The sequence below is a fragment of the Chionomys nivalis genome, chromosome 4, assembly GCF_950005125.1.
Source record: "Chionomys nivalis chromosome 4, mChiNiv1.1, whole genome shotgun sequence".
Classification (NCBI taxonomy): Eukaryota; Metazoa; Chordata; class Mammalia; order Rodentia; family Cricetidae; genus Chionomys; species Chionomys nivalis.
This window is the reverse complement of record NC_080089.1, coordinates 114,448,123-114,461,639: the sequence shown is the minus strand read 5'-3', so window position 1 is coordinate 114,461,639 and position 13,517 is coordinate 114,448,123. Positions and strand designations below refer to the sequence as shown.

The window sequence follows — 13,517 nt, the reverse complement described above, 5'->3', positions numbered from 1 at the left end:
AGACAGACAGAAAGGGCCACGGGGACGTCCTTGAGACAAGAATACTAAGTATGCCCACTTTATTGTGCCCAGGGGCAGCTTCTATAGGGCTCTGGTCATGCCCCAGCTCTTGGGATCTTTCAGCTGCAGACTCATTAGAACCCACACCCCTGCCATCAGGGTCTCCTGTTCAGAGCAGCTGCAGGCTGCTCAGAGCAGAGGAAAACAAGTTGTTGACAAGAAATTCAGGGTCTGGTGGTCTGCAGTCCCCAACAACTAAGTGTCATCATCAAGTGATCAACACTGAACATTTCTAAAGAACAAAACCCAGCTGAAGATGTTCCAAATTAAGGAGGGGCCACTGCTCACACAGAAGCAATTGGCTCAAGGCGAGAAGGTATGCTTTCCCGCACCCGTTGTCCCTGCCCGCACTGTTAGGTGTGTGCTTTAGATGAACTTAAGTCACCATCAGCTCTTCAGACCTTGGGAAAGCCACTAGAAGGTGACGGTTTAAACAGGACAGACTCAGGATGTTCCCACAAGCACCCGTTCTGGATTGCTAGGGGCCTGTGCCAGACAAATGTGGCACAAAGTGACTTGAAGTGTACCCACTCTTGGCAGCATAGGCTGCTGGAGTGGACTGGCTATCTTGGACCGTTTTCCCGATATGGACAGTAAGTTCATTGTGGAGTACTTAACACAAGTACAAGCATAACCTATTCAACATTGAGAGACGGTGCCACAGCAGCACAGCCTCTGAATAAAATGCCGCACGAGCAAGGACAATGTGAAATAAGGTCTTTCAATAGACGCACGTGTGTGTGTGTGTGTGCACGCGCACACAGAGTCTATCCTTCCCTCTGTCCAGTCACACATTAGGAAAATATTCCTATGAATCAACCTCCTACTAAACAGTAACAGTGACTCCTGGGAGGGCATTCTAGAGGACAGTGGGTCTTGCTATACTGCCATGCTTAGCCTTGTGCTGTTATAGCCTCCTGGGTAGCCAGGCCATAGCCCAAATCTCCTGAACTTTCAAAGCCCTCAATTTCTTTGAACATCAGAAAAAAATCTTTTGTATCAGTGGTAGCCTTCTGACCAGCTTGCTGCAAAGAAGACACACTGCAGCTGGGCCTCTTTCTAGCCCAGATCTGCTCCCTGTTACCAACAGGCTGACTTTAAAGTCGGAAGGGATTTGAAAGGTGAAGACAAAACAAAAAACCCAGCAGAGTGTTTACCTAGAATTCATAAAGGCCTGGGTTTATTCCTAGCACCACATAAAAAAGGCCATAGAGCTGACAAGACGGCTCAGAGGGTAAAGTTGCTGGCTGTGTAAGCATGTTGACCTGAGTCAATCCCAGGAACCGCGTGAAGGTGGGTGGAGGGAACCGACAACTCCACAAGCTGTGCTGTGATCTCTGTCCACGAGCCACTGTTGTAAGAGGCCGCTTGTTCGGCAGATGGAAGTAATTCTAGAAGATGATGTCCCCTTTCCCAACAAAGTCTGTCCTCAGGGTTAGGGACATCATCTAGGGGTTGATTATAATTGATATAGGGTTGGGGGTTGAGGGGAAATTATGTAGGCTTAGGAATCTCTTTGGGCAAAAAAAAAAAAAAAGGGAAATTGGATGGGATAATAGATTAGTGTGAGCTTACTTACATTAATAATAGTGATTAATAGAGTGAATACTTGTGAACTATTATTTATAGGCAATTTACATTGGTATAGATTCTTGTATACTGATACAAACTTAAATTGTATTGAAAATGTTCCTATTTTCGTCTATAGTATTGGTACACCGAGGCTAAGTTATTTTGTCAGATTATATGCATACATGCTTCTACCCCTGCTTAAGACATTTTGTATATTGATACAATTTTAAGATATATTTATCATATTGCAATATACATTTCTACCTCTGATCAAGATACTTACACATTGTTTACATTTTGAGGTCATTGTCCTCATTTGTTGCACCGTTGTTTAAAGATTATTTAATATTCTAACATGAAGTCTTAGTCTTTAAGTTATATAGGTATTAAGAATTATAGGTCAATAGTCATCCATGTTTGTCATACTAGTTTGTCATAGTTATTAGTAACTAATAACATATTAGTTAGACTAATCAGGTTCTTTGGACACATAGAGATTGTATTCTGCATAGATAGGTATCTTTAACTACTTCAAAGAGCTGTAGAATATGGCATTAAATAACGTAGGGTTCTGTTGACATGAGACACGATTGCTCCTGGCAGCACTGATCTATTCCTGAGAGAATGTTGAGCACCAAAGATACTACAAGTTTGTTTTCTTCTTGGCAAAACTGGCCTTTGGGCAAGGAACTGACCACGCATTGAACACTGACAAAATGCACAATGTCTGGATAGGACAAGCAGGATACAAGAAAAAAAAACTCAAATCTTGCCAAGACAGGGTAAGATGGTTTGGAAATTTTCCTGCCTCTAGAAATCATCTGTCAGTTACTCTAGGCCTTAGCCAAAGTTGGTTGCTCCAACGTTGCAAACGAGACTTTGGGTGATTGCCCAGGTAGCCAGCCAGTTGTCTCTGTCATTTGTTGCACATTTTTGAAGTTGCTTGATTGCACTTCCTGCTTACTCAAGTAATATTATTTCCCTTCTCAGGTCCTCGATGGGGTTGAACTAGATAGTCATAGTTACTTTCCTCTCATGACTTGGCCAAGTTATTTATAATACAAGAGACTCCTTAGGAAAGGATAATTATTGAAACATTTATCACATTTGCTTGCTTGATATTTTTTATGCTAGTTGTAATTCTAATTTTTATACCTGTTATTTGTTCTCATTGTATATTTTGTATTAAGCTTAGAACTCTCTTATTTAAACAAAAAGGGGAGGTGCTGCAGAAAATCCTACAGCCAATAGCCTTTAAGTTACCCGCCCACTTGGGCGTGGCCTCTTATACTATAAATGCCAATGTAAAGCCTGCATTCCCTCTCTTTTCCTGCTGTTGGATTTGGTTCCTGTTCCCTGTTCATGCAGGACTGTGATCTGTGAGTCTACCCCTAAATAAATAACCCTTTATTATACTCAATTCTGAGCTAGAGTGGGACTTCTTTTTAGCGTCCATCTTCAAGCCACAACAAGCAACCTACCTCATTAGCATGATATATGTACACACATAAAATAACATTAAACACTGTTTTCAAAAGACTAACATATATATATACATATAAATATCATAAAACAAAAATGTTTCCATCCTTCAATTTAGAAATGCTGAATTCAACAATTTATAACAGCAACCAAATTCACATGCATCATAAATAAAGTAACCACAAATTGCAGTGATTTGCAAGTAAAAGTTGTGCCTAAGTGTCAACCGAATGGTTTCTAACACCTTCCAACATTAACAGCCAATTTCTTGGCATCAGATTGTTGTTCTGCACACCACAATCACAATGTCTTGGAGACAGCCGAGCTTGAGCAGGGTCAGAAATGAACACTGAGGTTTTCTCTGTGATTTGGAGCTGACCTGCAGCCATTATAAACTTGTTTCTCAAGTATCAGAGAATGGAAGACAAAGTACCCAGTCTCTACCACTTGTGATGCCAACACGTCCTGTAACTACCACTGGGAAAAGTCTGGCATCCCCAACTTCAAATCAGGAACACTTGCTGAAAGTTCTCATCTGGGCCCAAGGTGCTAACACCAAGTACAGCTGAATGCTTGCTTCCCACTTGGATAAGCAAGCTGAGGCACATTCCTGGGGGCACCCTTTACAAATGAACCGCTCTTACGCTTCTGCCTCCAGGCTTCAAGGCCAGCTGACTGCTTTCCCAGGAGCTTGGGAACTATCCCACAACCAAATCCTGCTTAAAAGATTTTAAGATTTATTTTTTGTGTATGAATGTTTTGTCTGCATGTATGTATACCTGGCACCCATGGAGGTCAGAAGAGGGTATCAGATCCCCTGGAACTAGTTATGGATGGTCGTGAGCCACTAAGCAGGTGCTGGGAACTGAAGCTATGTCCTCTGCGAAGAATAGAAAATACTCTTAACTGCTGAGCTATCTCCCCACCTCCTGATACCTACCTTGAAAATAGCATTTTAAACAGTATTTGCAGGACATGACAGCACAAGACTTGGACAAGATCAAGACTGTTGGGGGTTATTTGAGCACACTGTGATACTCAGAGTGTTAATAAAGCTAACCTGGAATCAAGGACTGAGTCAACAACTAGTTGACCAGAAATAGACATAGAGCTTTTGGAGGAAGCAAGATACAATATGACAGAGAGGCACAGGAAAGAGTAGGGAGGGCCTTTTGACCTGGGAAGAGTGCAGAAAGGGTCAGCTGGGTGTTTCTCTGCTGTTTTCTCCATCTATCAGGTTTTGACACCAACATCTGACTCCTGAGATTTTATTGATAATAGAGCAATTTAGGTAAACACATCATGAGCCAGCCAAGATCCCAACATGGACTGGGAGGGGGTCATGAAGTTCCACCTCTAACTGGCAGTTGAGGGCTGGGAAAGAAAGGTTGTTTTCTTCAGGGATGTGGGTCCTGAGGCTACCCATGTTCCAGAAGAGGGTACCATACCCCCATGCACATGCAGGCAGCACTAAATGGACTCAGTGGGTATTAAACTTAATAATTTTAAAGAGAGAGAGAGCACATGATGTTGGGAGGGAAAGGGAATGGGAAAGTGAAACATCCAAACACATATATGCATGCATGAACCTTCGATATTTAATAAAAATAAAGTTTTATTGAGATACACTATGTTTGTTGATTTAAAACTGGTCTATGGCTACTTCTGATTCAACAAAAGAGTTATGAAGTTGCAACACAAAAGCTCATGGCCAACATGCTCACTGTCTGGCTCTATCCCAGACTGCCCAAAGATGAGATAACCTCCTGGGATTCTAGGAGTTGGAGTTCTTAGAAAATAACAACAAAGCCCCACGGAAAACTACAGTAGCCTATAGGCTTTGCCCACGTAAGCCCTGGCAGCACACGTTCGAGGCCACAGCTGGAAAGCTTTGAGGTGGTGGCCCTGAACAAATTCCATCTTGGTCAGTAGTTAATATTTTAATAAAAGCTTGCTTATACTCAGCCGAAATGATGGAACTGGTTTTTCTGTGAACTCCAGGATCAACACTGACCCCTGCTCTTATATATGTGGGCGCCTTCACAGATGGGTAAAGGGGAAATTACAGAAGCTGCACTGATGGCACAGAAGAGACCACCACTTCTGTCCCAGAAAGAGGCATAAAAAAGGTAAGTCATAAATCTCAGCACTTGGGAGGCAAAAGCAGGCGGATCTCTGTGAGTTCAAGGCCAGCCTGGACTATAAGAGCTAGTTCCAGGACAGGCTCCAAAGCTACAGAGAAACCCTGTCTCCAAAAAACAAAAACAAAAACAACAAAACAAAAAAGAATAAGTTATTTTACTGTCAGAAACCCTTCAGTGGTATACAATTTAGCCAATTTAAATAAGAGTGTGTGTGTGTGTGTGTGTGTGTGTGTGTGGTGGGGTGATTCCTGTCATCTCTCTAAAGAACGAGCAGGTCAGCTGTAAGGTGTGGGTGGCCCCATTCCCCTCCACAGAGCTTGCACTCTTCTCATAGAGCAAGAACCCCCAGCAAAGCTAGCCAACTGGCTGGGTAACTGATGTTCAATCTCAGGCAGAAATCTATAGATCTATGAGTTCGAGTACTGCTGTCCCTGGAACACGAAGGTTGTGTGAACTCTTCTTAGCAGTTCCCACAGCCTGGCATCCGGGAGCTTCTCTCTCATTAGGCCTAAGAGAATCAGTGACCCCCAGAGCCTACAGAAGCCCTCCTGGAACAAGAGAGGAGGGGTCCACGTCCTTCCCATTGCTCATATAAAGCCGAGCACACACAAACCGTTCCTAGTGTCTCCTTTTAGCTCTCCCGGCAACCTCTCTACATTCACTTCACTGAAACATGGATGCTTAATCAGCTGGAAGTGATTTCAACGTACGAAGAAGCACAATGAGAAATATTATAAAGGAAATATACTTTATTTATCTGATACTCTGAGATGACAAGGCCAACAGTCACTGATGTGCATACAATAGGATTATGTATTGACTATTTACAATTTACAGTAGTATTTTTTCCTCTGAAAAATAATATAAGTATAAAAGCTAGGTAAACATGAGGTGCTGCCATTTGGGACTTATCATAGCTTAAAGAATTAGGCTTTAGCAAATAGTCAAAAAATCAATCTGGGAAATAGAGAATTTTCTCTTAATTTATCAGAAAAAAATCCACTAAGTTTCACCTCAAAATATATTGCACAAGTCTTTAAGAAGAAAAAGAAATCACCCTAAAATAAATAAGGAAGATAGGCAGTTCTTTGAAAGGGGGAAGGAAAAGATGACAGGGGCACTGAGTGACCAGGGCAAGCCAGTCAGAACAGCCACAACCACAAAAGACTTCTCAAAGAAAAACTGAAGGAAAAGAACAAAACCATCCCCATTTCTCCACCCAGAACACCCGCTTTGCAAGCAGTGTGCATGCGGGGCAGGGTGAGACCTGTCTGCACGACACAGCAGGGCAGTTTGCCAAGCAGCGGTTGCCCAGCCTCACTCTCCCCATTTCTTCAAGATGAAGTTCGGAGCCATGACTGAAAAACAAAAAGGAAATTAGGGTGAGAAACAAACAAACAAACAAACAAGCTTTTATAGCCAACTTCATGTGAGAATTGTTTTGTTTTTTCAAGGTAAAATAACTTGCACTCTAAGGATGACATAGAAAAGTAAAAACATTTCAAATATTGATTCCTAATGGAATCTTCTAGAAACTACTTTTAGAGTAATTTAAACTGATTGAGCAGTCCCAGAGAACAGTATTTAGGTGTGGATTTTGAGGCTGAGACCTGGATCATGAATCCAGTGCTGCTTGACTGAACCCCGAGGAAAGCCGTTCCTAAGTCCGACCTGACTATGTGGAGAGCTCCTCCCCCACAGCTCTACAAATCTGCACTTCAGGGAAGGAGGTGGTTCCACTTTCCCAGGGTGTAGATTTCCTACGCCCTGCAATTCTCTTAGCATGATATGTATGGCAGAAAAAAGAACAAATGGCATTGGCATTGTGGTGTAAAAGACTAAGCTTCATCCTGAGTTCATTAAAATGAGACACAACCCCAGGATCTCCCTAAGGGTTTCCTAGATTAAAATGCTACATGCTAGTGCTCAGATTGAGAATGTTATTTAGAATGCTAGAGGTCAAGCAGGAGAGACAAACTGAGTGTTTTTTAGAAAGCTAGCTCCATATCATGCTGGCCCCGAGGACCTGGAAGAGAGCTGTGAGACCCCTGCTAAGGTCCTCCTTCAGTCAGTACTTTGAAACCTTGGTTCAAACACTTCTAGGAAACAAAATTCATTCAATGAAGTGGCACAACCTTGATGTTATGAAAGCAAAAGACCAAGTTCTCTAGTTTAAAGGAGACCTCAGAAAACACAGTTTGCAATGTATACACTTTGTGGAGCCTGGGGTCTTAAACATTTATGAAAAATCTCATTCAAAAAATGGAAAAATTGAATATTGTATATAATATTAGATAACATTAGTATTATCTTGGTATTTCATTTACTGAGCATGATAATCATACTTGTAGGTTAATTTTCTTCTTAAAAACACATTTATTCGCTTGTACTTGCAAGCGTGATGCCTACAGGTAACAACCAAACATGACAATGGGCAGAAACGGACGGAGAGAAAGCGAGAGTGAGAACTGGGAGAGTCTCACAGAACACTAGAGCCTGGAGAGTGACGGCAGACGTGGGCATTCACTCAGTTTTGCAAAGCTTGGGTTTGAAATGTTTCACCTGAACGCTGAATGGACAAGCAGTCGCTGAGCAGAAATGCCAAGGCAGGCGTTTCCAGCGTGAGAGCAGCTGTCTACAGCCCTGTGTAGCTGACACAGCGCTACTTGACTAGCTAGGGAGACATCCGACTCACAGTCACTCAAGGCTCATAAACTTGTTGTTCTTATTATATTTTTTTTTCACTAAAGTTACCAGCATGTTTTTAATATCTGAAGTAAAAAGCTATATTCAAATGTCTGTGAGGCTATCTGCAATCCTGTCTCCTGTGTCTTTAAAATCTGAAGGAAAAACGTTATGTCCAAATGTCCGTGAGGCTGTCTGCAATCCTGTCTCCTGTGTCTTTAATATCTGAAGTAAAAAGTTAGTTCAAATGTCCGTGAGGCTGTCTGCAATCCTGTCTCCTATGTCTTTAATATCTGAAGTAAAACGTTATGTTCAAATGTCCATGAGGCTGTCTGCAATCCTGTCTCCTGTGTCTTTCATCAGTGTCTACTTAATGCTGTAGCCATCTTTGCCCCTACAGGAGCTCAGACACTTGCACTTAAAAGGTTTTAGAAGACTCCCTTAGAAAACTGTCTCCCAAAGATTGTATGGCTAGATCCACTCTATTTAGCCCTAATCTCTGACACCAGAATAGAGGCCACTCAGCAAAATGAAGGTCATTCTAGCCAGGTCCTAGGCACATGCCTGTAATCCAATCATTAGGGAGGTTGGGCAGGAAAATCCCAGCCTAGGCTACACAGAAAAACCCTTTCTTCAAACAAACAAACAAACAAACAAACAAACAAACAAACAAACAAACAAACCAGAAGCCATTGCTGGTCAATGCCTGCCGTCCTTACTGCCAGGAGACAAACAGGATAATCTACTCCCATTCTTGCCTATCCCAGTCCCAGAAGCATTAAAACCTTGTTTCTTTGGCATCATTTATGGTAAGGGGCTGTAAAGGGGATTTTTGGAAGAGGAGGCAGGGAGACTGTGGGAAGGCCAAGACCTGCTGTTCTGAATAGAAGAGAGAAGTGCTTCTGTTCCCTGCCATATTTCTGTCTGACTCTGAAGGTGTTCCATAAGCTGTACCTAGGCTTCCTACAACCACCTAATAAACCATGCTCTGCACTGCCGACCACTGTAATGGAGACAGGGATAGGATGGCTCTAGGTAATCATGCAAGCAAGTTAGATGACACACTATGAAGATCAAAAGGAGACTTGATGCAGGCAGTTTGAAAAAAAAAAAAACCTTAAAAAACAGAGGGGCTAGAGAGATTTTCCACAGAGTAGGAGCACTAGCTGCTCCTGTTCAGGTCCCAACACCCACAGGGTGGCTAAACCACCTCGTAACTCCAGTTCCAGGGGATCTAATGCCCTCTTCTGGCCTCTGTGGTGTACACACACATAGACAAACACACGACACATAAAATAAAAGTAAACAAATCTTTTTAAAATGAACGTTTTTAAATTAAAACATTCTTTAAAATATCCTGCTATATTTGTTCATGGCTGGAACAAACCATCATCATGAAATATAATCAGGTTTTACTGACTGTGATTCAATTTATCTGTGAAAATTGCAGCCAAGTTTGAGGTCTGTGTGGACCCTAAATGTTTATGGCAATATTAAATCAAGCTAAAGACATGAATACTGTGTGAGACTCAGAATCCTTAAAGACAGTAAATCATGAGAAACATTTAGATAATTACATTTCATTGTAATAAAATGTTCATCAGAAACAGCCATATTCAATTAAACTACGCTGCCTAGGAGCGTCTACTGAACCCATGTGCTATCTTGAATTGAGCTGTGCAATCCTAGGATGCAACAAAACTCTTTATTTTAATCAGCTTTATTAGTTTTCATTGTGTGTAAACTAGCATTATAATTAAGCTTTGTAGCAATTTAGGGTCCGGATGTGAAATACAGCTCTTCATTTGAATCTGAAACACAGTACACACTGTATTTCATCACTTCACATTGAAAAATTATTTTTCATTTCTCTATCATAATCTGTAGTAACTTCAAATGCCATTTTCGTTGGTTTTTAGTCTCTATATATATACATATCAGTCCATTTAACATAAACAACAGAAAGCAATTACATTAACCCAATGTCATAACCATGCTCATTAAAAAGAACAAAATAATTCCAGTGAAATGGTTAATCGCATGCAATAGCTGTGATTTCAGTACCAAAGTTACAAGACATATGACTCTCCACTCACCACACGCTTACTAAGCACAGACTCAGGTATCAGAAGATGCCACTGCGAGGTGAAGGAAACTACAAAGCCAAGAGGAAAAGCTTGTTGGGTTAGTTTTCAGACAACAGTGCACAGGTTAAATTGTGTATATGAAGTGGAGAATTACAGATAGTACTTAATTGTTTTCAAATTGAGAGTCACCAGGCAAGCATAAGGACTATGTAATACTCCCCCCATCCTAGATTTTTACTTTTAATTTTCATTTAAAAGTTCAAATGCTGAAAGATGTACTTCATGCTAAGGGTGCCTTTAACTGCCAGGTAAATTAGAGGAGGTTATATTATAAAGCGATTTTTTCGTAAGTCCTTTATAGTATAAATTAAAATTTGATTTACCTAATTTTAGTTTTTACCCACAAACTTTTGGAAGTTGACAAATTTGAAACACAGTACAACTGTATTTTGAACTCTCATTTCTAAAAAGTATCAACTTTATCACTGAGTAATTCCCTTATAATTCAACAGAGTATCAAGAGTGTTTGCTGGGCCGGGCAGTGGTGGTGCACACCTTTAATCCCAGCACTCGGGAGGCAGAGGCAGGCAGATCTCTGTGAGTTCGAGACTAGCCTGGTCTACAGGAACTAGTTCCAGGACAGGCTCCAAAGCTACAGAGAAACCCTGTCTCGAAAAACCAAAAAAAGAAAAAAGAAAAAAAATGTGTTTTCAGGAATGAAACACCATGTTGCCCGCCCTAATGTCAGGTGCCGTCACCCATCACCATTGGCTAGCTGTACGGTTTGCTTTGAGATGGCAGTATGACAACAAAGTCTGTTTGCCAAACCTGAGTCTATTTTTGTTTAAATGACAAGCTCCTGAAGAACATACATATTTAATATGAAGTTAGTAAAAAGTAGCACAATTAAATAGAAAAATGTTTTTCAATACACACAACATAGTATGTTAGTATTCTGCAGGAAAATCTGCAGAAGCACACAAGATAAAGTTTGTGGATATCCTGTCTATGCTTTTAAGAAATGAAAACCACTTAGTAAATCAAACAAAGAAAAATCTAGTGGAGCTATTTAATGTTTTATTTTGAGAGAGTCTCCCACTTTGTGGCCCACGATGGCCGTGAACTTGAGATTCTTCTGCTTCACCTCCTAAGTGCTGGGATTCTTGGCATGTTCCTGGGCTTGCCACACTATTAACAGACATGATCTTGGCATGAGGCAAACAGTCTGAACGTTTAAGATTATAAAAGATTTTCCAAGTAATTTTTCTGAATTGTTTACATTTTAAAAAGCGATCTGACAGAGTCTTATCCTAACAGCGTCAGTCAAACCTACATTTACATATGCACTATTTTTCCTTATGTGCCATTTTTATTTGAATTTATTTTCAAACTCCTGGAATGTATGGAAGACGCCACCTAAAACGTTATAAAGATGATTTATTAACTTAAGAGACTTAAAAAATTCTGACTCAAATGGAAACGGGAGAGACCAACAGTACAAGAATGATCGAGAGCTAAATCCAGAACTATACATAAGGCTGCGGATGCAGCTCACTGGTGCAGGGCTCCAGCATGCATGAGGCTCTAAAACCACAAAGCAGAGTAAGCAGGCAACATGGAGGATGAGTGTGAGAGCCAAGCACAAGCGAGTGAGTGAGGAAGAAGACAAACCCTCAGAGACCAAGGGAAGGAAATATTCTGGCAGCAGCACAGTCATTAGGGAAACTGACGTGCAGATTTATGTCTTCGGGGTCTGCAGCACTTTACTGAGAAAGCTGTTCTTTTAGGAAAACTCAAAAAGAGGCTTCTTTATAACAACAGAATCTCCTGGTTCCAATTTCAGCCAACTACACTATACTTTATTAATGAAGCTCTCTTAGAGATAGAGTAAATAAGCCTGAATCACTCTACAAAACACCAACAACCCCTTCAGACTGACCCCCCCCAAAAAAAGGCCAATCAATTTGATTAATCTTCAGTTTATATTTTAGGATCTCTCCCACTTCATGCCCATAAATTACTTCGTATTTCCTACCTATTTTTATTACTTGACTGATCTATAAGGCCAATTTCCATCACATGTGATTGGATGAAAGTGACCGTTCTGTGTCTTTCATTACATGTGATTGGATGAAAGTGACCGTTCTGTGTCCTTCAAAGCTTCCACTTTCTATGTTCTCTCTAACAGCCGCAGGAGTAGGTGGCTGAAGACTGAATTGATTCAGCAAGTAAAGTGTCAAGAGACATGAGGTTTTGTTTAAAACCTGGGCAGGTCAGCCTCAGGAGCAAGGGAAGATTAACTCAAGAGCCAGCCCCAGTTCATCCCTTTCTAGAATGAAAACCGCTTTACTCAAGGATAAACGATTCAATGTTTTCCTTTAGATAGGCTTAAATATCTTTAAAAAAAAATGGTCTGCCTTGAGAGTTGTGTTGTTTGGCACTGCTCACTATCTGCCTTTGTCTGCTGAGTCATCTTATTGGCCCCAAAGATGATTAAAGTCTTTCGAATCAATGCCCATGAAAATACTTTACAATAGAAGAAAGGACATGGTGCTGTTGAGAAGCTGTGCTCTGTGCAGCAGAAGGACAAACTCTCCTGCATCCTTACCATCAGCAGCTCAAGCTCTGGGAACTACACACTACACACACGGCACCAATGCCCACGCTACTGAGAAAGACCACTTTCTCCCTTCAGAGTCCCCACCACATCCAGCTTAAACCTTCCTAATGTCCATCAACCACCACTTTTTAAGTTGTAGTACAAAAGACATTCAAAAAATTTCAATTTCTTTTTACAAATGAGGTAGAATATAAACTGTAAGAAAGCTGCCTCCCTACATCTTCCTTCTGGAACTTACCATCAGCCGGGCATCTTCTCTTTCCAAAATTTTCTGAGCCTGATCATCAGGGAATTTCAAGACAGTGGTTATAACTTTCGCCATGGTCTAGAAGCGACAGGAAAGAGATCATTAGTAGATACGAGGCGACGCAGTCTCACACCATCTGACATGTTCTGCTGAGGGGTTCTTTAGTGCTCTCAATGGAAGCCACGAACAAAGAAGTATGATGTGAAGATTATCAGTCAAGGAAGCACTAGCATTTCAATTCAAGAAGGTTCCTTACAAGGTCCACGTTTGAATTACTTTAGACGATGCATCTCCAATAGCATGAAGCTACATAAAGATCTAGCTCTTGGTCTTTTGGCTTAAGATGAAACATCATCATGGATTCATCTGAAAAGGCCTCATATTTGCAGTAACCTACAGTGATGCATTGCAAAATATATGCTCTAAATAACAAGGATTAGAAACCCCCAGGGTTAGGCTCTAACTAAATCACATCATATATCTCATAAACATGGGCTACTGCATGGACATGAACATGCTTAGTAGTTACTTTTCAGGACATGCAGCACATTGGTCTAGTAGAAATTACATATTAAAGGAACACAATGTTTTGTTTGGTAGAACACATGATGAATCAAAAC

The 13,517-nt window shown here is 41.0% G+C and overlaps 1 protein-coding gene across 8 annotated transcripts in view; it reads right to left on the bottom strand.

The window, feature by feature from the left end:
* Nucleotides 1–5,995: 5,995 nt before the first annotated feature.
* Nucleotides 5,996–13,517, bottom strand: part of Golga4 (golgin A4) — a 91,236-nt gene continuing 83,714 nt past the window's right edge. For 5 of the 8 annotated variants that reach the window (XM_057766280.1, XM_057766282.1, XM_057766285.1 and 2 more), the window contains 3 exons: nucleotides 12,889–12,975; nucleotides 10,040–10,098; nucleotides 5,996–6,616 (listed from right to left, as the gene is read on the bottom strand). In XM_057766280.1, the coding sequence (XP_057622263.1) occupies nucleotides 10,069–10,098; nucleotides 12,889–12,975 (117 nt within the window). In that variant the 3' untranslated portion in view covers nucleotides 5,996–6,616; nucleotides 10,040–10,068. The remainder of the gene's footprint in view (nucleotides 6,617–10,039; nucleotides 10,099–12,888; nucleotides 12,976–13,517) is intronic. The other 3 variants (XM_057766283.1, XM_057766284.1, XM_057766287.1) reach the window with 1 other exon arrangement.